Here is a 26,640-nt window from a genome sequence, read left to right on the forward strand (position 1 = left end):
AGGGTACTGCATGATAGATCAATGAATCAGGAAGTAGTGTCTTGCTTGCAAGGCTAAGCTAAACACTGATTGGTAAGGAATATCTGTTAGTTAAACAAAAACTAAACACGCAAATTTATCTTTAATAGCAAGTGACAATGTGTATGACAGTGTTGTTTTTGGTAGCCCTATTTTTCTCTTTAGTCTTTTGGATGATAATACTTCAGTTTTAGTCATAGTTTAGTCAAATTAAAATGGATTTGTCGTCGTCTCATTTTTGTTGACGAAAACTCAAGACTAATTTCGTTTAGTTTTATTCGACGTTTATTAAAAATGTTTTTGTCGGTTGAATTTTAAATAAATACTCAAAAAATAAATGAATAAAGGTTTCCAACTATTTTGAATGAACATTAACAGACGAGCACAATCATAGCGTCGTCAAGGACAGTGCCAACTTGGTGATTACACTCTCAGGAGGTAAACAGTGTATTATTTTCAATAACTATAGCCATCTGGATCCCATGAACTGTATGTAAAAATAAGTTGTCCAAGAGTTTGGAGGACACCGGCCATTAGCATTAGCCCTAATACTCATGCGAATGCTGTGCTAACGCTATGAGTTACATTTAGTGTGTGGGGATCACTCAGCAAAGGCTTTTAAAGGCTAAGGCAACATTGCATATTCTCTCTGGCCAAGAAAACAAATCTTACCGTGTCTGCAAGCCTGCATAGAGACTGGGAACGACACACTGGTGAGTCGGGAAGGGGGGGGGCAGCATGTCGCGAGTGACACAACCAGACACTGCTACATGCAGGCTAACTACACATAAAACGTCACACATTGTGAACATATGACGGAAACTATTGCGCATTGTTGTTTTTGGTAGCACTTTTAATTTTCGTCTTTAGTCTTTTGGACGATAATACTTACTAGTTTTAGTCATATTTTAGTCAGCTGGGTTTGTCTTCGTCTAGTTTTTGTGAAAATCTCAAGACTAATTTCGGCTAGTTTTAGTCGACGTTTACTAAAAATGTTTTCATCTGTAAAATTTAAAAATGTTATTTATTTTTGGAGTAAAGGTTTTCAACTATTTCAAATGAACATTGGCAGACGAATACAATTGTAGCGTCTAAAAGGACACCAACCTGGTGATTATACACACTCAGCAGGAAAACATTATTTTCAATAATTGTAGCCACCTGGATGAAACGAACTGTGTATAAAAATAAGTTGTCGGAGAGTTTAGAGGATGCCCGCCGTTAGCATTAGCCTAATTCTCACGCGAATGCTATGCTAATGCTACGAGTTACATTTAGTGTGTGATGATCTCAAAGCAAAGACTTTTAAAGGCTAAACCACGATTGCATATTCTCTCTGGCCAAGAGAACAAAATCTTACTGTGTGCAAGCCTGCATGGAGACTGGGAACCACACACTGGTGAGTCGGGAGGGGGGGCACGCAGCACGTCACGAGTGACACAACCAGACACTGCTATATGCAGGCTAACTACACATAAAACGTCACACAATGTGAACATGTGACAGAAACTATTGCGCATTTCCGTCTCGTTGATGAAAACAACATTGTAGATTTACACTAAGTTTATCACTGTACCGACATATGAGGTAAGAGTAGCCACTACAGTAGACAAACAACCTTTAATTACAGACTGACAATTTCAGTCAATTACAATGCATGTTTTCTTGTTTATAAATTTCAGTCTTAAATTGTCTTGCATGTTTGTGGAATGTGGAAGAAAACTGACCCAGGAAAACCCACTGGAAGGACCTGAAAATTCCACACACGAACGCCGGATTTGACAACCACTTATGCCACCACCATAAAAGCCCAATAAATGTATTATTGGACTATGTCAAAATGTATTTCAAGCATACAAATGAAAGTAAAGAATTTGCAAAGTGCTTTTGTAAATTCAAACTGAGTAATTTCAGTATGTTGTTGAATTATTACTCCTATTTCTTTTCTTGCTGAAAATGTGTCCTCAGGGGTGAAAATGTTCAGGAAGCTGGGGAAACACCAACCAATGATGAGGCCTTGGCAAAGGAAAGGTGTGACATGTTATAAGTGCAGGGTGTGTCAGGCTCGTCCTTCAAGTTGTACCTGAACAAAATTGTGCTTAAGTGTGCAACTGACAAAAATTCCACCCAGGCTTGCTGGGACTTGTCTACGAGGTCATCAACGTGGTCACCATGCACAGGAACAAACTGTACAGTGATCCCGAATTAAGACCAGAAACATGGAGTGGCCCATGATTAAAGAGTCTGACCATTTGTAGGAATGGTAGTAACAATTATTGTTCCAATAATATAATGTAGGTCACGACGTGGGAACAATAGGGAAATGTAGGTCCAAGACTGTGTGATAACTGCATAGAACCACTGCTTCAGAGATGCATGTAGTGCATTTCTCCAGCCTGTAAAAAGCAAAAGTAAAGGTCTATATGGACATCCCTCTCTGGGGACCATTCCAAAGATGCAAGATGTGTGTGTGGGAGAGTGTAACCTAGAGAGCACATCAGGTACTCTGTAATGCAGCAGCCACTGCAGAGAGGAAGATGCACGGCAGAATCGTGCACATGCTTGTCAAGGGCAAATCTCAAGGACAACCCCTCGTGTTGGCCTGTAGCTCGCCAATAGAACATGCTGCTTGAATGCAAGACAGAGTGAATTAACTGTAGGATATTGATCAGTTGGGTCTAAAAAATAAAAAAAAAATTTAAACATGTCTGTTGGTGTGTTTCTTGTGGATAAAGAGAAACTGCATCAATGTTTGGTTTGCAAACATGGTATCAAAATTTAATGTTGCATGAGTAAGCTTTAGAATAAACCAAAATCAGAGGATGCTTTGTGATCACAAAGTGACGTGTGAGTATATAAAGTACAGCAGTGCTACTTAGCAAACTTTTTTTTTTGTTTTTTACTCCAGATTTTTTTTTTAACAAAATAGAGACTCCTCAATGCCTAAGCAGAAAATTATACACAAGAGTAAAGTTCAATGACAACTCAAGATTTTGTTATGCTCTTCCACCAGGAGCAATAGGCTATTATATACAGGGAAATGTGAACAGCCACACACAAAATAAAAAACAAACCAGCTCACACTCGGCACTCCAATCCATTATGAATGTGCAATGATGGAATGAAGTCATCTCATCTCAATTCCACACATATTCTGAAGGATACGTCACACAGGTTATCACACATACCAGCAAATATCTTTTGCCATAGCTACAAACATCTTTTGTGTTATCCTCACTGTATAGCTGTGCAAAACACGAAAGAACCCCCACAAACTGACATCTGACAACCCTACAGTCAATGACAGACTCAAGTAAAAAAAAATCTGCTACAAAATGAAAGTATTCCAAACATAACTGGAGGCTAATGACATGAGGCATGTTGTCATAAAGAAAAATGTGGCTTTGCAATAGTTTGGAGTTTCAAGATCGCTTCAATGCAGATATTCTGCGCAGGAGATGTTGCTGTCGAGCTTTGAGGCGTTTGCGCTCCTGCAGTTGTCGTTTCTCTTTGGCGTGCAGCTCCATGAGGTATTCCGTAGCATGGGTCAAGATGGCGACCTTCGGGGTCTTTGTAGACTCCAGACCCGGGATCTGATCTCGTAGAGCCAAAAACCTGGATCGCAGGTCATTTCTCCTCTTCCTCTCCAGGTAGTTGTGAGTCTTCCTGCGGTCCGTGTCTTCCGCATCAGAGTTCAAGGAGCTTCCGGAGGGCGAAGGCAGACGGCTCCACGCCGGGAACGTATGCCCGCTTTGGAGCTCTTCATCATCTTCCTCCTCCTCGTCATCTTCATCTTCGCCGGGCCCACTGTCGGGAGAGCGGGCGGCGTAGTTGTGCTGCTGCCGGTGAACCGAGGCATGGAAACGCTTGGGACAGGGGTCCGCACGCACCGTGAGGGTCACTTGTTTACGGACACTGGCCAGTCGAGCCCGGGTGTGTTTGCTCTCCACGGTGACAACATCAATTTCCTCTTCGTCATCTGATTATGTGAAAATGAACAGAGAAAAATATAAATCATTATTCGATACAAAGACTTGTACTTAAAACTTATATTTATCAATTATTATTAAATCATTATACAGATAATGTATCTTTGTTCATCTGTGCATGAGAGTTATGTATGGTGACAGAAAGATAACTGCAGTGCCATGTCTGGAATAGACATCCGGTCCACTTTGATTAATGGATTGGACGTCAATCGCCGTCAATGAGAGCCAATGAGTTCAATGCCCTTACACTAGATAGTATGGCTAGATAGATCCAGATTTCACAGTTAGAAAGAAAAATACTTAAATTGTCATTTTTTCCCCCCCTCTGTACTTTGTGACAATATTGGAGTCCCGTGAGATTTGTTTCACACTCTAAAAAATGATCCTGATGAATTTACATTGAAATACTTTCAGCTCTGGTTGCTGGAATCTTACTGCTACAAAAGGGGGAAATATAAAATATGCGTAAAAATGTTAAGCTACTTTGGTAATTTGCCAGAAGTATTTTTCAAAAAACTGAAAATTATGCTAGGAAAAAATGTTAATAGTGTGGTTTTTTTTAATACTGTGATACATACAGCATGTAAATTGTCTTTATGATGACATCAAGCGCCCTGACTACAAAATTATTGCTGTGTGTGTAGTTTAGCAAAACCCTATTCCTTGAGAACTTAAAAGAGTGTACTAGCAGCTCCAGGTAGCCTGGGCAAATAGCTCACTTGTAGGCATGTGCCGATTACCGGTTTCAAGGTATACCGTGGTATGAAATCGTCACGGTTTCAAAACCGCAAAAATAATCCGCAATCATACCGTCCCCTACGGTATTAGCTATTTTGTATGTTCCAAAAATGCAGGGAGAAATCCCTCACTTGCAGCTGTAAGGCTCAACCCTCCCCCACCGGTTGTTGCTCAGTGTCAGTGAGTCAGCTGTGCTACACGATGGCTGGAGGAGGTGAAACTCCTGAGCTTTTTCCCCCATCAAGAAGAAAACAAAATCGCTGGTGTGGGAATACTTTAGCTACAGAAAAGTCACAGATGGTCACGGCTTAGAGGAGGAGGGCCAACCGACATGTAAAATATGTTTGCGGAGGGTGGCTGCCGAGGAGGCAACACCTCCAATATGATTTCGCATTTATACAAAATTAAAGGTTAGTAAACACTGTGGTGAACGTTTCCCATCAGCTCAGAGTTAACTCCAGCGTGTTTAGTGTGTCTACCAGTGGTAAAATTTGGTGTTTTTTTCTCTTTGGCAACTATCTGTGTTGAGAAAGAGAGGGTGTGTATAATGTAAACAGGATACAAGTCATACACAAGTGCTTTTCATGGAAAATAATTCAATTATTTTTGTTCTGATGGTAATAATGTTGAGCTGTGGCGTAGGTTTAGGCTCATCTAAAGGACATTTATTTTAATTTTATTTAGAATATTTGAGTTTTTAAAAAATGTTTTTATTTTTTATAATTATTTCAACTTAACATTATACATATGTTCCAATTTGCTCTGTTCTGTTCAGTAGAAAAAGATGTTGTTTTGTTTAACCAAGATACCTCAAAGTAACACATTTTTGAGCTCTTATTGCAATACCGTGATATTTTTGCTTGAGGTTATCATACCTTCAGAATTTTATACCGGTATATGCCTTCTCAGTAGTCAGCACGCTTGACTGCCACAGTGAGAGCGAAGGTTTAAACCCCAGTTGCAGAGGGGGCTGAACAACAAATGGAGTGCAGTTACATTACCATCACTACATAATTGCTTTCAACAGCAATTACTGTAACACAACTTTTAGTATGTGGTCGCTTTTACAGTACTTTTTTGTTAAATGAAAATTAACTTATACCTGTTTTCTTATTTTTTAACAGCACAGTTCTGGCAACCACATCTGCCTATATTTCACTGTAAATGTTTTTTTTTAACAATATGTATTTAAAAAAAAAAAAAAAAAACAAAAAAAAAAATGCAATAGGGACACGGCAATCCAGATTCGGTGTCACTAGGAAGTGCATTCCAAAGCCAAGCAAGCACATCACTACTATTTCCCCCACACAGCCTCGGGGCATTGGAGCACAGAAGAATTCAAGCCTTTGTCATGGGCTACAAGGAACATTCATCAGCAATTGTAATGAGAGGGGACCTGGTGGCAGTAGGCGTCCCCCAATTGGAGAGATCTGAAAGTTTGGGGATTTTGCTGCGGAGTGGAGCATGTGCTCCTAAATCCCTCGTGTTCAGCCAATCCAGATCCTACTGTGGACTCCGATTGAACTATACCAGTAGAAGGTGCTTAAAGAGGCATTTAAGCGCACTTTTTAAAGAGCCATTGTACAGTGGGGCAAATAAGTATTTAGTCAACCACTAATTGTGCAATTTCTCCCACTTGAAAATATTAGCGAGGCCTGTAATTGTCAGCATGGGTAAACCTCAACCATGAAACACAGAATGTGTGTGTGTGTGGGGGGGGGGGGGGGGGAAGGGGACAAAATCACAATGGATTTTTAAAGAATTTATTTGCAAATCATGGTGGAAAATAAGTATTTGGTCACCTACAAACAAGCAAGATTTCTGGCTGTCAAAGAGGTCTAACTTCTTCTAACGAGGTCTAACGAGGCTCCACTCGTTACCTGAATTACCTGTATGCTTCTCCCGTCTGCCCTTGTCTTTCTTCGGTTCTTTCTTCCTTCGGGCAAATCATATCACATTTTGTAATTGTCAATGATACCAATGATGATGACAATAAATATTTCATTCATTAATGGCACCTGTTTTAACTCATTATCGGTATAAAAGACACCTGTCCACAACCTCAGTCAGTCACACTCTAAACTCCACTATGACCAATACCAAAGAGCTGTCGAAGGACACCAGAGACAAAATTATAGACCTGCACCAGGCTGGGAAGACTGAATCTGCAATAGGTAAAACGCTTCGTGTAAAGAAATCAAATGTGGGAGCAATTATTAAAAAACGGAAGACATACAAGACCACTACTAATCTCTCCCGATCTGGGGCTTCATGCAAGATCTCACCACGTGGCGTCAAAATGATAAGAACGGTGAGCAAAAAACTCAGAACCACATCGGGGGACCTAGTGAATGACTTACAGAGAGCTGGGACCACAGTAACAAAGGCTACTATCAGTAAAACAATGCTTCGCCAGGGGCTCAAATCCTGCACTGCCAGACGTGTCCCCCTGCTGAAGAAAGTGCACGCCCAGGCCCGTCTGCAGTTCGCTAGAGAGCATCTGGATGAGCCAGAAGAGGACTGGGAGAATGTGGTATGGTCAGACGAAACCAAAATGGAACTTTTTGGTAGAAACACAGGTTCTCATGTTTGGAGGAGAAAGAATACTGAATTGCATCCGAAGAACACCATACCCACTGTGAAGCATGGGGGTGGAAACATCATGCTTTGGGGCTGTTTTTCTGCAAAGGGTCCATGACGACTGATCTGTGTAAAGGAAAGAACGAATGGGGCCATGTAGCGAGAGATTTTGAATGAAAATCTCCTTCCATCAGCAAGGGCATTGAAGATGAGACGTGGCTGGGTCTTTCAGCATGACAATGATCCCAAGCACACAGCCAGGGCAACAAAGGAGTGGCTTCGTAAGAAGCATTTCAAGGTCCTGGAGTGGCCTAGCCATTCTCCAGATCTCAACCCCATAGAAAATCTGTGGAGGGAGTTGAAAGTCGTGTTGCCTAACGACAGCCCCAAAACATCACTGCTCTAGAGGAGATCTGCATGGAAGAATGGGCTAAAATACCCGCAACAGTGTGAAAAGCTTGTGAAGAGTTAAAGAAAACCTTTGGCTCCGTTATTGCCAACAAAGGGTACATAACAAAGTATTGAGATAAACTTTTGGTATTGACCAAATACTTATTTTCCACCATGATTTGCAAATACATTCTTTAAAAATCAAACAATGTAATTTTCTAGGTTTTTTTTCCCACATTCTGTCTTTCATGGTTGAGGTTTACTCATGTTGACAATTACAGGCCTCTCTAATATTTTCAAGTGGGAGAAAATGCACAATTAGTGGTCGACTAAATACTTATTTGACCCAATGTATATTATCGTCCTGTGCACGCAGCTCGCACATATACGCATTGTGTAGAGGACAATGATTCGGAGGTCAAGCTGAGCCCTTACCGGAGGAGTCGCTCCGGGACTCGGAACCAGATGAGGCTGTCTTCCTGCAGCTACTCGCGGGATAGGTGAGAACAGCTGCAGGGTCGACGCAGTCCGCCGCCGAGGCGGTGAGGTGAAGGCTTTGCGAGACGCAGTGCGCTTTACTCGGCCTCACGGGGATATGCGTAGTCGGGGGGGCTCCCGTCGGCTGAGACGGAGCCGGTTGCCTCCCGTGGACAACCTTCTCCAGCTGTTTGCTGGCCGAGAAACTACTCCACATACAGTCTTGGATGATGATGGAGCTGAGGTTGCCGAACAGCTCTTGACCATCGCATTCGTCGACTCTGGACAACCAGCTCAGTTTGTCTCCCGTGGAGAAGAGCACGCCGTCCCCGCTCTGTAGAGTCCGAATGGGGGACATGGGAGGGGTGGGCAACAGCTCGAACTTTTTCCAAATACCCTCGCTCGGCGCGGTAGACTTGTAGAAATCCTCCTCTGTGTCAAAATCATCGAAAAAATAATGCTGGTAACAGTCCAACTCCATTGTTAGGCAAAACTGGGGGGGAAATCCTCTTTTGAGTTTAGTCCTTTTAAACCTGAAAGGAAACAGAGTTTTTATCGTCTTTGCCATCAAATAATAATAGAAATAATACCTTACACATTGAATTAACAATTGATTTTTCCGGTGACGCCGGCACACATGTGGAACTATATTACATAATGTTCTATTAATAAATTTCGGCGGTAACTATCTTGACTGGCAATGAGAGCGGCTTTTAAATGACCACACACACAAAAACTGCAAAGTCCACATGACCAAACCTCTACCGACCAAAACTTTCACGGAATTTACAACTATAACCTCACCTACTCGGAAAATGCAAGGAAATGACAAATCCACCGGTAGACTCCACGGCCCCAAAGGTGCTGGAATATTCGTGGTTTCTTTTTCTTTTGTTGTAGTAGTCGTTTAAAAAGCCAACAAGTAGCTGACTGCGGTTCCGCCCAGCGACGTGTTAAAAAAAAGCCGCGCAGTGCGTTTTTCGCGCCAGTAGAAATCCTGTTATAAGACGACAAAAGTAGAGGGAGGGGCTAGCAAATGTCTGCAGCAGAAGATCTGGGTTTAGCCTCCTCATTTGCGTTGTGGGCGGAGCCTGACACCCCACCGCGCCCCGCCCCGTCTGCACAGCCACATACTGTATGGTCACAGACAGTCTGCTCCAAGCAAAACATAATAAAAATGAAAAAAACAAAACTAAAAATGCTATTCATGGATAAATCAATTTCAAAATAATTTTGGGTATTTCTGGTCATTTCATTGGCAACACATTGGCTGCCATTGACGGCACTAGACGTCCAATACATTTTGACTGAGAGGGGTGAATAAATTTATTGATTGATTATCTCAAGTTAAAGCGCCACGCAGATATTAATAAATTTAATTGTGTAAGCAGGATTTGTGTATTATTCTTATTATTTAATTACAGGTGTTTCAGCTCATTTCAATTTATTCTATTTTTTTAGGGCTATTATTTATTTTATCATGTATTTATGTTTTACAAATGTGATGTAGTATTCATTTATATTCTATATTTTATGTTGTATAATTTTAGTTCCTATGTGAATATTATTCCTACTTGTTTTGTTATGGTAGGGTGGTTTTGTATTGAACACGGGGGTACTGATGCACTGAGATTAAAAGCAGAGTTGATATTGTCCTGCCGTGTTAGTTATTAATATAACAGAGAAAACAGCAGTAAATCAACAATAGCCACGATTACATGCTGACTTTTATTCATACCGATTCAAATCATTCCGAATGGAAATTTCACATCAGCTGTTTACATGTCACTTCATCTATTCCGATCCAGCGTTTACATGTGACTGCCTTTATTCCGAAAGGACGTTTGACAACTGCCGTCTGACATGCGCAGATTAATCAAAACAAAGCGTCACGTTGCAAAACATGGAGCTCGATCGTCAGATCAGCTGCTGTTTTAACTTTTCGAGTGGAAACAAAACTTCAGAATGATACGCCGTTCATTTAAAAAGTTGTATGGGTGCGCTGTGCGTGTGCTTGGAAGCCATGTTGCAAGTGACGTTACTTACGTCACCGAGTGACGTCACCACGTCAGTACGGAGCATGCGCAGAAAGAACGCAACCAGACACCATTCCGCTTCCCTGTTTACATGATATAATTTTACTTCTAATCGGTTTGGGAAAAGGAATATTCCACCCCTGTGAATCGGAATGAAATTCCATTCGGTTTGGGCCTGTTCATTCCGAATGAGGTGTTTATATGGAACACATTTATTCGTTTTGAACAAATATTCCGATTGTAATTGGAATATTTGGCTCCATGTAAACGTGGCAATTGACAAGTAAATTGTGAACCGATCTACTCACAGCCTCAAGAGATCTGATGGACTCGAAAAGTAATGGTTAAGATTGCATATTATTTTGAAAATCGAACGGATCCACCATATTTTTACACGAGTGACTTCCGAAACTCTGCCGTTCTATTCGCATGCGACGCGTTGAGCCGCTTCTGGGATGTGTCTAACACGCGGCTGTACTGTGACTGGTGTGCATTGGATAATTGACTTTAATGGCCACGTTTCCCTGTGTTGTCGCGGCGGCAACGTTGTCGCACCGTAGACGTTTCTGGTGTGTTACCGGGGTAAGCTCAGGTGCTAGTTGAGTCCAAGATTGAAGTAAAGCTCAACTAAATCATGTATTATCATTTTTAGCATGCCGAAACTGCTGGTGTCCGATGCGCGCCTGAACTTATCCGCAAACGATATAATAAAAAAAATTAAAAATGAGTATCTTACAAAAGAACAGTTGGCGAGCTTGCATAGCAATCGTCCGCCATCTTAAATGCTACTTAATGCTAATGTTTACCAGATTGTTTCTGGTACTATCTGGCACCAGATAGTATGTGGTGCGCACCAGATAGTTTCTAGTGCACACCACATACTATCTGGTGCGCACCAGATGGTTTAAATTTATTTTATTTCTGTCAATGTCTGTTTAGGGGCGCCGTAATTTCTTGAATTTTTTTAAGTGTAAATTACATGAATTGCATAAACTGGGAGGACTGGCTGTGAATGCTTTTGTTTCAGTGCCTTTGATACTGCTAGACGTCCATTCCATTTTGATTGGGAGGGGCAAATGAACCAATAACAGTACAGTCATTAAAATCTACAATATACTAGCCAGTGGCGTGGCCTTCATATTTATTGAGGCACATGGCTACCCCTGGGACACCATATTTACCCTTCTACCCATGTGTTGCTTTAGACAACATTTCAAGTGAAAAAGCACTAGTGGGATACTGAATATCATATCTAGGCATGTGCAGATTACTGGTTTCAAGGTATACCATGGTATGAAAACGTCAAGGTTTCAAAACCGCAAAAAAAATCTATCATACCATCCCTAAGGTATCAGCTATATTTTATGTCCCAAAAATGGATGGAGAAATCCCTCGCTTGCAGCTGTAAGGCTCAACCCTCCCCCACCGGTTGTTGCTCAGTGTGTCAGCTGTGCTACACGATGGCTGGAGGCGGTGAAACTCCTTAACTTTTTCCCCCATTTAAGATAACGAAATCGCTGGGATGGGAATACTTTGGCTACAGAAAAGTTACAGACGGCAGTGGCTTAGAGGAGGGCCAACCGACATGTAAAACATGTTTGCAGAGGGTGGCTGCCGAGGAGGCAATACTTCTGATATTATTTCACATTTATACAAAATTAAAGGTTCGTAAACACCGTCATGAACGTTTCCCACCAGCTATGAGAATTAACTCCAGCGTGTTTAGTGTGTCTAGCGGTGGTAAAATGTGTTTTTTTTTCCTCTCTGGCAACTGTCAGTGTTGAGAAAGAGAGTGTGTGTATAATGTAAACATGATACGAGTCATACACACGTGCTTTTTTATGGAAAATAATTAAATTATTTTTGTTCTGATGGTAATAATGTTGAGCAGTGGCTGTTGGTTTAGGCTCACCTAAAGGGCTGCATTTATTTTAACTTTATTTAGAATATTTCAGTTATTTTTTGTTATTTTTTAAATTTGTTTTAACTTAACATTATACTTATGTTCCAAAGTTTAATTGCAATACCGTGAAACCGTGATAATATTGCTTAAGGTTATCATACTGTCAGAATCTCATACCGGCACATGCCTAATCAAATCATATTATTACAAAAAAATAATAAATAAATAAATATATTAAATATTAAATCTCATGTGTCTTCCGGTGTATTATTTGTGGGTTGAAAAACTCCAAACAAAATTACATAAAGGGAAAAAAAAATAACAAAGTGCAACAACAAATATAATCCCTGAGATATAAACTAGGGCTGTCAAAATTATCGCGTTAACGGGCGTTAATTTTTTAAATTAATCACGTTAAAGTATTTGACGCATTTAACGCACTTGCCCCACTCAAACAGATTAAAAGGACAGCAAAGTGACATTTCCACTTGTTACTTGTGTTTTTTTTTCTTTCAAATATTTTTATTCATTTTTTAATGTACATAGATCAACAATAAACGACAACAGAATTATGAATACAATATTATTACAAATGAAAAACAGAAGCGTAAAGAAAATCAAAACAACCCCTCCCACCCACAACCCCAACTTTCCTGACTAGTTATATAATTCAGGCACACCATGCATACCAATGATAGGTTATTAGCAGTGCAACACAGACAATCAAAGCTGTTGTATTTATGTCCATCTACATGTATATATTCGATAACCTCTAGAGAAGGAAAATTAAACATAATAATAGTAATAATTATACACGTCTCAAGAGCCGTCTCCCCACCTCTAAGCATAACTCATGGCTTTGTTAGAGTATTGTGAAAATAGGTCAAAAAAGTATCCCATGTCGTTACTTGTGTTTTTTGGTGTTTTGCCACCCTCTTTTGGCGCTTGGGTGCGACTGATTTTATGGGTTTCAGCACCATAATTATTATTGACATCAACAATGGCGAGCTACCTTTTTGATTGAAAATTTTACAAACTTTATTAAAACGAAAACATTAAGAGGGGTTTTAGTATAAAATTTCTATAGCTTGTACTAACATTTATCTTTTAAGAACTACAAGCCTTTCTATCCATGGATCGCTTTAACAGATTGTTAATAATGTTAATGCCATCTTGTTGATTTATTGTTATAATAAACAAATACAGTACTTATGTACAGTATGTTGAATGTATATATCCGTCTTGTGTCTTATTTTTCCATTCCAACAATAATTTACAGAAAAATATGGCATATTTTATAGAAGGTTTGAATTGCGATTAATTACGATTAATTATTTTTTAAGTTGTGATTAACTCGATTAAACATTTTAATCGTTTGACAGCCCTAATATAAACATATTTTGCAAAAAAACAAAAAAAAAGATTAAAATAGGTGCGAAAATGGTTAAAATAACAACTCCTCGTATAAAGTTGGGACTGTGTACTTTTTAGTTTTAGTTAAAAAAAACAAAAAAGAGACACAACTTGTCCACCTGCTGTGAGCAGGTACTAAAGAAAAGGATAGAAAATAGACAGTCATTCATCACGATTGTAATGGTAAATTCAGCACACAGAAGAAGGTCTAATCATTCATACAAAGGAGATGCAAATAATTCAGTGGGTACTTGCCACACAGATACTCAGCATGTTTATAATGATGAGATTGAGCAGTTGAGGTGACACCTTAAAAGCGTGAAGGCAAGAGCCCTGGAAAACTACAATATGCTCCATGTTTGTGGCAAATAAAGAAGCACAACACCACACTGTACATAAAGGCAGCAGACATCAAATGACGGTATCATTTGCTGCCACCAACCCTTTTTGTGCTCTCTTGCAAGGAAAAGGCCAAAGTTCACCAACGTCTCGTGGCCAGGTCAAACCACTGTGCCAGCCGAGTGTGCCTCCACCTCAGCTTATTTAGCATACTGATCCCACTTGCTCCATTACACGCTCAGCCTTCATCTTAAATCGCACATCCCGGTGGGCTGGATAAAAATGGCAGTATCATGTTCAAGCTGAGTGAACTACATTGATTAGTGACGGTCGTCTGTCTTTCCTGAACAGCCTGAGGTCAACACATGATGGTGACGCCCCTCTACACCAAGCGTATATTGTATGATCAGAATGGATACCTTAACTACAATAATACACGCTTTTAACGTCTTTATAAAGCAGGTTGCCTATTTATGTAAAAACTGGCTTGTTAGCATTGCTCTATCATGACATCACATTCATGTATATTACTTGTCTTTAACACGAAAGTAAATAGATAAACCTACATAAAAAGTACACAATCACAGTACCGTACTTTCCGTGAACCAAATTAAATCTGTACAATACTTATTCAAAATGATTAGCTTTTGAATATAGAGGTATTTAAAATACACATATATATTTACAAATATTTTGTGAAGGGCACGTGAAAATCAAGAACTGAATTAATATGTTTGCACAAGTGTACACACGCTCTTATAACTGAAGATATGCCTGTATTGAGAATTAAACAATCACATTCTATCTTATGTTGAATGCACATAAGCACACACTTGCTGCCATTTGAAGTACTTCTAATTAACACAAAATTAATTTTAGATATTTGAGCAGGATTTTCGTGGCATTTTGTGGCATTTTTTTAAGTAGCATTTTGGTGGGTCCATTTTGCAAAGAACAATTGCAACAATTGCCTTGGGAAAATGTTTTACTTACTCTTTTTTAAGTTTTAGGCGTGGAATGATCTATTTTGAATTTGCAAACAGACCTGCTTGTAGAGTCTGCAGTATTAACAATTTTATCTGGTACTGAAGAGAGCCATAAAAGTAGACCTCATTTTCAATCCTTTAAAATATTTTTCTTTCCTCATCGGTACTTTGTTGGGGTAACAATACTTAACACCAACAATAGCCTCCACCATCCCTACCCCCCATTTAACTTCAAGTGGCCACCATTGTCCTTTATTGTTATAGTACCATATGTGTGAGGACTGTAAAGAAAGGAAAAGGGGGTAGGGGGTCATCTCAGTTGAGCACTCGTGTTAGTCACATGACTCATTGAGTATCTGAAGGAGGCTCACTCAGTCGGCAGTGATGGAATTTGGATGCTTGCATGTGCCTATGTTATATACAAGAGAAGCCCTCCTTTTACCCACGACCTTTGTGACACTCACACTAACCTTTAACCTGTACATCCCGTCTTGAAGCAGGTTTTAAAATGGGTCGAGTCAACCAGAGACTATGCACATAACATGAATAATTCACACAAGTTTTATTGCTCCCCTGAGAGGTAAAACACGACCACTCAGACACGCCCTAAAAACTCAGTAGGGTTTTCAGGGATGGTTTCATGTAGCCTACTCATCCACATCCATCAATGAAAATAACCAGCCTCATACTTTATGCCCAACAGCTGCAGCAACTGTTCACCTTCTTATTTATCATTTGACTTACAGTGAATGAACTGAGTAGCTTATCATTGATTTTGAGATGTTAGATTAGATTTTTAGAGGTTTATGTCAATATAAGTAGAGCCACACATATAAATTTTAGTGACAGGTTTTCAAACATTACTTGTACACAGCAAAAACACACCTCCTTAAAACTAGTGATTTTCCCTTGTTTCCAGAGTAAATCTAAGTCTAAATTATCTGCTAGAGCTTCAAGTAAATTTGACTTGACTGAGGTTTTTTTGCGCTGCCAATAAACGTAACAGATTTATTTTAAGCAATAAACTAGTATATTTAATCTTGAAATGTCAAACGTACTCAATTCAAGAATAGATATTGTTTAAAATATTATTTGAGAGCAGAATTTTTCTTGATTCAGGTAAAGAATGACCAATCTTAGATGTGTGGGCTTAATAAGAAAAAATAGTAATATTTACTTAAAGTAAGTGGAATTATCTGAGGCATTAATCTGTTAACTAGTCTTCTACACTCAAAACAAGATGGAGAAAATTATTTGACTAGATTTGAGAAAAATAATCCGATTGAGACGCTATAAATTTGCAGTGTAGAATAGGCCTGCACAATATATCGTTTGAACATAGCCATCGCGATATGCGCAATAGTCCCATTGCAGGACGGGTGATTGTTTTATTTATTTTTTGAACATGTAAAATTTTGTTTTGCTTAATAAAAGAAGCAAGTGTGCAGAGACATGGCCTCCCGGATCCCTGATATATGAATATATATACAGTATTGGCCCGAATATAAGACGGCCCTGATTATAAGACGACCCCCTCTTTCTAAAGACTCAAGTTTGAAAAAAGACTTTCTGAACACCAAATTAATTTTTATACAGAAATTAATTACAGAACATCTGAAACAAATGATTATAACAATATATTTGAGAGAAAAAGCATGTTATTTTGCCTCATTCAAATCTTAGTATCTGAACATTTAAATACGTAAACTAAAGTGCATTCACATTCGTAAATGAATGGCTTCTGGTTTTTGAAATGTAAATAAACAAATCTATTGTGATAAAACAAAATTGCAATAACTGCATTAACCATCAAAGTGAAGTCTAACTGTAATTGTAGTCTTGAAACAAATCTGAATAAGGAAAAACATTACAATAAAATAATGCAAACCGGTTAATCTTAAGAGTAGCTGAGATCTGTCCTGACTAAGCCTGTCGCGATATGCAATAATTCCATTTATCGCACGGTAAATGAAAATGAAGGCGGTAATTTTCCCGCTGCGATATATCGCCGCGCGTGCGACAGATGTGCAGCCGACTTGCTGTTAAAAGTTCGGCTTCCTTGTTACCAACAGCTCAATATGCTGTGACGAGGATTCACTCTGTACTATTGACTTCTGGGTATGTTCGTTTATATACACTCCAGTTTGCGTGACCATCATTCAATCGGGAGAGGCGGGGCCGAGTGCACTGTCTGCATACAGTGCACTCGAGATCGCGCAAAATGGCGTTCACTCACGGAAAGTGTAGTCCGCTTCATTGCTGAAGAAATGAGACCGTTTTACCTCCGTTTAGTGGTGTTTGACACTTTCTAGGTTCATACTGCAGGTCTTAATGCACAAATCAGATTTTTTCGTGTTTTTCTGACTCAAGTGACGCATTTACTTGACGGTCTGAACATGACAAGAACGTGACAAGTCGCATAGAAGTGGACCATTTCAAATCTGATCTGGCTCACTTTCGTATGTGGTCTAAATCCGAGCTGGGCCACATTTTTCCAGAATGTGGCTGGCGGTCTGAACTTTCAAGTCTCCCGAATCAGAATTCATGCAGCAATGACGTCAGCAAAGCAAAAGCAGCAGGCAGGACGGGAGCAATGTAGCTGTGCATTAGCTTCAAGCTTGAACTCTGCTTTTATGCAGAAGCCGGCTTGACCACAGTCATAAAAAACTTAATGAAGAAAAGGATAAGCCTGACAATTTTCAATTTTCATTCTATGCGCCGAATGAACAATATTTCAGTATTGCTTAAATGGCCAAGACGGGGCAAATTGACACACCCACGTCATGTCACGCACACAAGTCAAGGCTTATGTGCGTGCGTGTATGCGTTCTATCAGTCCATATAAACTTTGAATAAAAGACTAAACGGGATTTATTAATGTATGTTATTTGTGTCATCTTTTTGGAAATCAAAATATGATCACCCTGGAATGACATACACCTAGCATGTGTAATTTGTTTCGATGCTTCTGTGCATGCGGGTCACTTTGCTGAGCGCATCTCGGACTGCGAATTAGTGCGCATGTGTGATACTTGAACGGGTTCCATGGACAAAGGCAGTCTGAACGGGCGCGCCAAAAAAACAGACATGACAAAAAAATCGGACTTGTGCATTACGACCTGCAGTGTGAACTTTTCCTTTGTGAAGCCAAATTTTTGTTATTGCCACTTAATTAATGTAGTTTTCTCTTGTTGTTGAAGTACAATTGTTTGTGTTACTAAAACATTATACCTCTGTGCCTAAATGCTTAGTTATCGAAGTGCAATTTTAATTTTTCTTGAAAAAGAAATTATATTTATTCTGTGTTCCTGTGCAGTATTGATATAGAGTAAACGTTTATTGCGTTTGAATGGGTGTACTTAATATCACTTAGTAAGAATACAATATATATTAATAATACTATGTTATTGTAAATTGGTAAAAAAAAAATGTGGGTGGGGCGCAATAATATCGCAATAATTTATGAGAGAATTTATCGCTCGCTAAAATTTGTTATCGCGACAGGCCTACTCATGACAGAACATTGCTTCAATGATATCTGGCACCATTAAGCGTCGTGAATGGGTATAATGTCTAGACCGCGAATATAAGACGACCCCCACTTTTTCAGTCTTATTTCAATGCAAAAAACATCGTCTTATATTCGGGCCATTACAAAATTATATATATATACACACAGTATATATAGTGTTAATTCTTCATCATTCAAAGATTAACCCCCTTTGCGGGGATTAAACGGAATTGTATGAATGCGGTCATGGCGAGTCAACCAGTCTTCCCAATTTAATATTGCAATCTATGTATAGTGATATATCGCAAACACCCAGAAAGTCGAAATATAGTTTTTTCCAATATCGCTCAGCCCTAGTTTGAAAGCAATGTAAATTATGTCTTTTACAGTGTACAGTATAAAAACTTCAAAGTGAACTACGACCACCAGCTCGCTCCCTAAATGTCTCATCAGCCAGAGACATGATAAACACACCAGAAGAGCGCGCATATATTATAAAATCAAATTAATATATATTTTTGGGATCTTTAAAAAAAAAAATTCTCTCTGACTCAAAGCTACCATGTTGCAAAGTCAAAACAACCATCTTATCTTATTTTCAAGGAGAGACACTGTAACTGCTCCCAAAAGTTTCTACGTTTGAGACAAATAAAGCTATATGCTCCACCTTGCCAGGTTTTATTAACCTCTTCTGAAAAACCAAGAGTGAAAAACTACAGTGAAAATAAAAAACTATTCATTCAGCAATAAACAAAATTCACTATGATACATTTAGGGCTACCTACCATAATCGCGTTCTTCTCAGAGTTCAATTCTCTTGCTTTCCTCTAGTTTTCACAGTCCTCTGCTCGTTCTCTACGTATGTGAATGCGCATTTGTCATAATCTTCATTTTTAAGGCTGTTTTGCCACCTATGATTTCTTTTATGTGAACACTGGTTTATACCACCTTTGATGACTTTTATGTGAACGCTCAGTACCGGACACGTATTTGTCATGTCATTTGTACATGTTGGATTTTCCAAAATATACAGAGAAAATGAAAACATTTCACTGCGACAGCTTCAGAGGTAATTTTCGAGGCGTTTTAATTCTACTGGGGGACAGCAATACTGTAATTGCCATTTCCCTTGTTGCATTCATGACTGCTTGTAGTAGTATGCCACTTGGTGGGCTGGATGAGTAACTACAAACATTTTAAGTGGCGAGAAAGATTCGATATTGGCGTTATCTCTTAATGTATTTTAAAGTGACTCAGGTAATGAAATTGAATATTATTCAGGAAATCATCCTTGCTGTCTTTGTAAATGTTTTGTTTTTTATTATTGGTTTTGGACAAAACTGTTTCAAAGATATTATCGTGCGGATAACACTGCACAGAGCTGCGTAGTGCTGTTGTCCGTTTTAATTAATTAGTTAACTACTTTCGTCAGGGTTCAGATTCAGTATTCAGATTATGTATTTTCACTCGACTTCTTTAAATATTCGGACCAACGTTATATAAATGACGTGAACGGCGAATGTTGTTGTCGGTAATTGCAGCCTATTTTTCAAGATTTGTAATTTCTTAACGTCTTGTTTGACGTTCCAAAACTGACCCAACGAAAAAACCTAATGGCCCGTACGGGGATCGAACCCGCGACCTTGGCGTTATTAGCACCACGCTCTAACCAACTGAGCTAACCGGCCACACCTATTGACGGGCGAATGTTCCGAAATCATAAAGACCCACAGTGTTGTACTGTCCTGATTCTACACTTGTAATTAAATTGCAATATTTAACCTGAGAGATTTAATGAACTGTACCTTATTCTCTAAAAAGCATCGAATTTTCTGTATGAAAGACATATAGATTTTTTTTTTTTTTAAATGTCCAAAAATAATGTCAGTCAAAATGATGCACTCCAATTCTAGATTTTTTTTTTTTTTTTTTTTTTTAAACCATCACCTCTAATAGCACCCACCTGCGAGCGTGACGTTCTTTTACGCATACATTTGCGAGGAAACAGAACGTGACAATGGAAACGAAATATATTTATTTTTTGTTTTGTGTTGTATTATTTTTTGGGTGCTGCGAAATGAGCTTGAAGTTCACCGACAGGCCAATTGAAGTTACAAAACTAGGCAGTCCACATTCCAAACATCACACCTCTCGCGGGTTTCTTGACCATGATCCAACAGTTGGAAAAAAACGTTTCAACCGGACATACCTTCCAGACGTCTTGCTGACCTGCTCAGCGTTCGACTTGGTCGTCCGGGTCAAGCCATCTTTCTACGGATTCGGTGCAGACGAGTCAGAGCTCCAATTGGGCCAAAGCTGCCGAAGCAACGGTGTCCTGAGACCGTACGGAGACCTGCTCTTTGCATATCCCCTGACGGCGTGCGGCTCCCGGAAAGAAGTACGCGGTACTGTCGTCCACTTTCATCTGCCTCCCAAAATAACACATTGTATGCCTCCACCGCGTAGTCAACGAGCGACTTCTTGGTCTACAAATTCACTCTCCATTATGAACCTTCAACGGAGAGGTTTCCAAGCGGAGCGCCTCGGTTTGACGTCGTAATTGAATGTCGTTATCAAAGGTAAGCAAAAGTACTAAATTCGGTAGTCCTGCCTGCGTGTGTGGGGAAAAAAAAGACCCTGGTCAAGGGCTAAGGTAGTTTACAAATCCTGGAATAAAATTAAAATCTAAAAACTTTTTTTTTCTTTGGTTGTCTACAACTGTGTTTTTCAAATTGTTTTAAGAAAAACTGATTTTTAGACAAGTTTCCTGAGCGAAACACGGGCGGCGCCATCTTGGAAAATTTCTGCTCCGAACTTCCGGTGTTCTGTCAAAATATCTACATCAGCGAAACGTCCTACATTAGTCGAATTTGACACCTAAAGTACTACCGTGCGCTCTAAACTTGTTTTGTTTAGATGCATACAGGAAAAACGTACTAAAAAAATGCCTGCAGAAAATACTTAAATGTAGTTATATCAAATAAGGACGGTTTAAATACGATACGTGACTAATGTGGTCAACTGCTTCAAAGCTAACACAAACACAATGGTTAAAAGTATGAGAGGGTAATACATGCAAAAAGTATCTTTGAGGCAGTGAAAAGGTTCTAAATAACTAAATAAAAACAAAAATAGTAAGTACTCGCCGCTTCTAACCGATGTGCGCATGCGTGTGGATGCATGCGCAAGCACCCTGAGCATTGTGTAGGACGTTTCGCCGCGTAGCAAGGAATGGCCGAACACCGGTTTAGAAAGAACAGGCATGAATTGCGTTTGAAGTAAGCAGTGTGTTGACAAGGTTAAAACTGCTAAATTAAACCAGAGGAACCCACGGAATCTCCAAAAATGCATTTAGCACGACGTAGATTAGACTCCGAGACTTTCTGTGCTGTGCTTGAACTCCTGGAAGTGCCTATATACATGGTTTAAAGTGGAATGTTTTGAACAGCGTCCAGCTTCAAAGCGCCAGTGTGGATCTACCTCGCCATCCGCCTTAAATCGAAACCAGCTGCAGATAAGAAGCTAAGGATGTGATTTAAACCTAAGGATATACCTCAAAGATTGTGTCACTTCGTTGACCGTTTGTGGACAAAATTATAACAACCTGTAAGCCTGTGTTGACGTGAGGTGTAGATTGATACGCTGGCTACGTCAGTGACCAAAATGAAGTGAATTTACAATACTGCATTTGCCGAATGTAGAAGAGCTGACACAGATTTTGTTGTTACAAGGCAATACTACAAGGTATGTACATATAAACAAAAATAGTATGTAATTCTTTTTCATTGCAGATATTGATCGCAATACAACATTTGGACAACATGATTCCATTTCTTGTTTTATTTAAAACGATTAGTGCATGTGCAAAACAGGTCAATAGATCACAATTTATAAATTGATAAGAAAAATGGCATTCGAGAATGTGATATCAGACAGCAGAGCTCCGTAGCGGCTTAAGAGAGCCTCGCCAAACTTTCACCCGACATTACGGCGGCCTCCAGACAGGCTTTCTCCTGCTGTCCTCGGTAAATCTCCAATAGCGCATCTTAAAGTTGCTCCAGTTTAAAAGCTCGTAGTTGGATCTCTGGATCAAGTTGACTGTCCGCCGAGAGGCGAGCCACCGTCTCCCAGCCCCAGCTTCTTGGCTGTCCCCGGGTAGAACGCAAATGTGGTAGAACGATATATTTCCATCAACGTACAGTAAGGCTTGTTGTGAGGCACATCAACTTGTCTTCCCTTGCCTAACAGTGTTTTCCACCTGTAAACAAACTAACAAAAAACTTGTAACACTTGCATTTATGTGTTGACATAATTGTGCCATCTACATGTACTGATTAGCAACAGGCTAGCAGCCACAGCAATACAGTAGTTGTAGTAAATAATATTAAAGATCATTATAATTACAATCATCATTGTAATAACAATATCAAAGGCAACAAGTCGTTTCATTCGGAAGATTTAGCTTTAGTATTTTTTTTTTTGAGCACCGGACACATGGAAATGCTCGGATAGGAAGAACATACCTTCCATAACACAGCGGCAACATGGCTACAAAAACACCCGGTCTTTTTGGTGGCAAGAGCTTGGTTCCACATCTACCTTTATGAACATGTTGTCCTACCCTGTCATGATGATGGCAGATGGATGCGGTATTTCCAAATTGTCTTTTTTAAGGGATTTTGATGAGTAGTGTTACTTCAGCTCTGCTCCACTGTTGTTTTGGATGGAGAAATTGTAAAACTGAAGTTGCGAGCAGAAATGCGGAAGTAAACCTTGGAAACTTGTCTATATCCTGTACTGAATCTTTAATGCTATCTTTGCCTAGGTACAACTATGTACACCAACTCGCAGTCAAGCCCACTTGGACGACAGTGCATTTGCGGAAAAATCTGAGAGTGCATCCAAATGAGTTCCAAATCCATTTGATGGATGGTATGCATAAATACAACACACGCGTATAGAGTTATTTTACATTTAGTACATTATGTAATAGTAATTATGTATAAAATTCAGATTCATGGAGCAACCCGGTCAAAAATCAAGTGTTCCGGCTTGGCCAGAAAGTTAATGTCCAGGTCTCTGCTCCACATCTGCCTACCAGAAGGAGACTGTACATCAACAACTGCTTCGCTTTACCAGACAATAACTCTTCTATATCCCACAAATACACTATTATTGGCAATTTGGGGTACAGATTGTGCAGGAGATTGCAGGTTTGCCCCTAGGTGTTGGCGCTTTAATGTTCATTCCATCCAAAGGTGTATGCTGGACAGCAAGCGGGACCCTGGCGGGGCTTCTCGGTTCATCTCACGCGCTAATAAGACCCTGAGATTTTCGTTCAAAGCCTTCCAGTTTATTTTTGATCCGGAGAGTGAGGTGAGAATCGGCAGCCAGGCTTTGCCCGTCCTCACGTCAAATGTGATTTAATGCTGTCGTCCGTGCGTGTTCAGATCAGCATTTACTGCAAATTGTTTGCTTCATCCAAAGAACCAAGTCCAGCTCAGAAATCATGCTCTTACAGAAACAAAAGGTGAGAGAATGCTAAATGTATTTTTCAGTGTTTTCAATGTGTATTGGGCATGTATTTTTGGGCCCCTGTTAGGTGGAAGGCTCTCTTGGGACATGACTCTATATGCCAGTGCTGTGATTCACAGTGTGGGAGCTCAAAGTCAAAGAGAATAAGCATAGAAGGTACGGAAGTTCCTTTATTTCCCCTTTCTGTACTATGATTTTTTTTTTAAATGCACGCTCTTGTCTTTTTGCAAAGGTTCTGTAAGAAGTGCCCTGTTGGTTGCGGATCAGCCACTTGTTATTGAGGAAGGCTTACTACGTGTCAGTAGAATGACTCAACCTCAACATGTGCACAGTGGTGACATCTTGTGGCCAAATGATGATGTACCCAAAAATGATAAAGATTATGGAGGAAAAAGTGTGATTCTGAGGGGAAAGCTAGGACATACCGTTGGGAAAGTCGACCTTGAGAAGAAAAAGTCTGAAGAGGCAGGTTTAAAAGGGTTCATAAAGGATGGATATGATGTGGTGGAGGAAGAATTTAAAGGCCTAGGTGCCAAACATGCGATCCAAGATGATGAAATCAAAAGGGAAGAGTTGAGAGACCAAGTGAGAATGGAGCATATGTTAGTTTCACAAGTCCCTGAGCAAAAACTAGTTCCAAAACTTAATACTGAAGGTGATGAAGGAAACAAACACACAAATGGGACAAAAGAGGCTGCAAAAACGCAATCCTCTGACGTCCAAAATAATTATGAGCAGGTAGATGATAAAGAGCTGGCTTGGTATTTTTCATGGACGTAGTATAATTGAATGCATCAATCTTCATGGAAATATTTTTGTTTGACATTAAAACACTGTACATGTGGCAGTTTTTGTAGTTTCTTGTAGAACTATCTTGTTATTCAACAATCCTGACATTAAATCATTAAAGTTATAGCTTAGAACAGATGTGAAACCTGAAATAACAGTCGAACAAGTTGCCTGATTTATTACCCTCAACAGCAAAACCCACACATAAGTAACAGACCATATAACGGTGTTCATAAGTCTTTATTTTTTTCCTTATATAAAATGATTTATTACATTAGTTTTGGAAAGTGGGGAGAGTTCAAAGCAAAATAATCCCACTATTTGAGTCATAACAGCAGCAGAAACAGTGTTTCGGTATTACTTGACAGTGATTATTAACTGACCCCCAATTATACATAATAGGCCATGGACACGAATCCTTAAAGGAAAAAAACATACGATATGTGTAAGAGTGATGCATAAACTCATTATTTTAGAGATTTACACAACTTTGCAAAGAGGACTGTGGGCATCCGCTTTTTGAAAAATAACTTAAGATTTGTTTTCTTAAACGTGTTCGGAAACATCTTTGGTAAATTTGAGAACAAACCAGATTTAGCTTTATTTACAGAAGAGGGCGCCCTGAAGTCCCATTGTCAGATTTCGGACAGGCACCGATTCAGCAGGTCATACAAAAGTGGTACAATCATTTTCAAACACTCAAGGGCAGCGTATTTCAATGGTTTCTTGCACAAGTAAAGCTCAAAATGCCATGTGACAGGAAAAATGTGCTGTAGCTATTAAACTGTTGAATGTACACTTGAAAAACCCACACCATTTGCATCAATGAATTTTCTTACATCTTAACAGTAAAATCCATCGTTTGAAGGGATCATGTCTCTCCTCCTCCAGCACTACCTGCTTCTGCACTATTTGATTTCCCTGCAGCGTCTAAAGTTGGAGAGAAAAAAAAAGGAGGGTTTTTTTTTTTAGATAAAGTGTATAAAATGATCTCAACATTTTTTGAGTTTTTCCAATTGTAGATAACTATAGGATTAACTTATAAAGTCATTAAAAAGTCACTGCCGGTTTTCAACTGCTACTTCAAAATGTTAAATAGCATCTAAGCTGTGTTACTAACCCTCTTAGCAATCAGCTTTGTAGAATGACTAATATTAGTGTGGTACTGATGAAATGAGGCGTTGAAACATTACGACACATATCTGTCTTACAATACTTGGCCAAGGCCACATAAAAAAAGCAGCACAATGGCCATTTAATTGATTCAGTGAGAGAAAAGTTGTTTAATTTTATTTAATTCCATGTATGTGAAAGGCACTACACTAGTGAAGTTTTCTTCATCTGGTTTTATGAGTAAATATACCAATATTACCATTATGAAAGTGGCGTTTTTCTTCATAAAAATACAAATTACAAAACACAAGTGTAATAGTGTTAATTAATCACCTAAAAGATTTTGCATTGTGCACCAGGCAAGCTTTTTTAAATAGGGGCAAAGTGGCCCAAGTAGAGTATATAGGGGCTCACAACCCTTAAGTCGGTCGAAGTTATTAAACACATGCAGCGATCCAACGCTGGATTTAGGTTGAAAAAGTACGAAAGCTGAACTGGATACAAACAGGAAAGATTTTCTCAGGAGTGATTTGTTCGAGGATTCAAGGTATTATATTTTTCGTACCATGCATCCATTTTGAAACGTGAAAAAAAATCAATGGGAGAAATTAACCACCATCGCATTGGCATCATAATTCAAAATACAGTGGGGCAAATAAATATTTAGTCAACCACTAATTGTGCAAGTTCTCCCACTTGAAAATATTAGAGAGACCTGTAATTGTCAACATGGGTAAAGGTAAACCTCAACCATTAGAGACAGAATGTGGAAGAAAAAAAAACAGAAAAATCACATTGTTTGATTTTTAAAGAATTTATTTGC

At 39.3% G+C, this 26,640-nt stretch overlaps 3 protein-coding genes and 1 non-coding gene across 10 annotated transcripts in view; 1 reads left to right on the forward strand and 3 right to left on the reverse strand.

The window, feature by feature from the left end:
- Positions 1-1,619: 1,619 nt before the first annotated feature.
- LOC130930691 (protein L-Myc-1b-like) lies at positions 1,620-22,111 on the reverse strand. Of its 4 annotated transcripts, none has more exons than XM_057858730.1 (3): positions 20,590-22,111; positions 8,151-8,725; positions 1,620-3,997 (listed from the first exon to the last, which is right to left on the reverse strand). In XM_057858730.1, the coding sequence occupies exons 2-3, from the start codon at positions 8,671-8,673 to the stop codon at positions 3,441-3,443; spliced, it is 1,080 nt and encodes a 359-aa protein (XP_057714713.1). In that variant the 5' UTR covers positions 8,674-8,725; positions 20,590-22,111; the 3' UTR covers positions 1,620-3,440. The 4 variants fall into 4 exon arrangements, with proteins under 4 accessions (XP_057714713.1, XP_057714711.1, XP_057714712.1 ...); XM_057858728.1 differs by having other exon boundaries at positions 1,621-3,997; positions 19,166-22,110; XM_057858729.1 differs by lacking the exon at positions 20,590-22,111 and adding an exon at positions 9,001-9,151 and having other exon boundaries at positions 1,621-3,997.
- trnai-aau (transfer RNA isoleucine (anticodon AAU)) lies at positions 19,995-20,068 on the reverse strand. Its single transcript has one exon. It is a non-coding gene; the product is annotated as a tRNA-Ile (tRNA).
- si:ch211-67f13.7 (uncharacterized protein LOC565426 homolog) lies at positions 20,329-25,666 on the forward strand. 2 transcript variants are annotated; one of them, XM_057858725.1, is made up of 8 exons: positions 20,330-20,778; positions 20,847-20,959; positions 23,206-23,312; positions 23,394-23,568; positions 23,639-23,756; positions 23,831-23,910; positions 23,983-24,071; positions 24,148-25,658. In XM_057858725.1, the coding sequence occupies exons 1-8, from the start codon at positions 20,398-20,400 to the stop codon at positions 24,693-24,695; spliced, it is 1,611 nt and encodes a 536-aa protein (XP_057714708.1). In that variant the 5' UTR covers positions 20,330-20,397; the 3' UTR covers positions 24,696-25,658. The 2 variants fall into 2 exon arrangements, with proteins under 2 accessions (XP_057714709.1, XP_057714708.1); XM_057858726.1 differs by lacking the exons at positions 23,206-23,312; positions 23,394-23,568 and having other exon boundaries at positions 20,329-20,778; positions 24,148-25,666.
- The window catches only part of si:dkey-157l19.2 (uncharacterized protein KIAA1522 homolog), a 70,132-nt gene continuing 65,697 nt past the window's right edge, over positions 22,206-26,640 (reverse strand). For all 3 annotated transcript variants that reach the window (XM_057858723.1, XM_057858722.1, XM_057858724.1), the window contains one exon: positions 22,206-25,634. In XM_057858723.1, coding sequence (XP_057714706.1) covers positions 25,576-25,634 — 59 coding nt within the window. In that variant the 3' untranslated portion in view covers positions 22,206-25,575. The remainder of the gene's footprint in view (positions 25,635-26,640) is intronic.

Source organism: Corythoichthys intestinalis, chromosome 15 (assembly GCF_030265065.1).
Source record: "Corythoichthys intestinalis isolate RoL2023-P3 chromosome 15, ASM3026506v1, whole genome shotgun sequence".
Lineage (NCBI taxonomy): Eukaryota > Metazoa > Chordata > Actinopteri > Syngnathiformes > Syngnathidae > Corythoichthys > Corythoichthys intestinalis.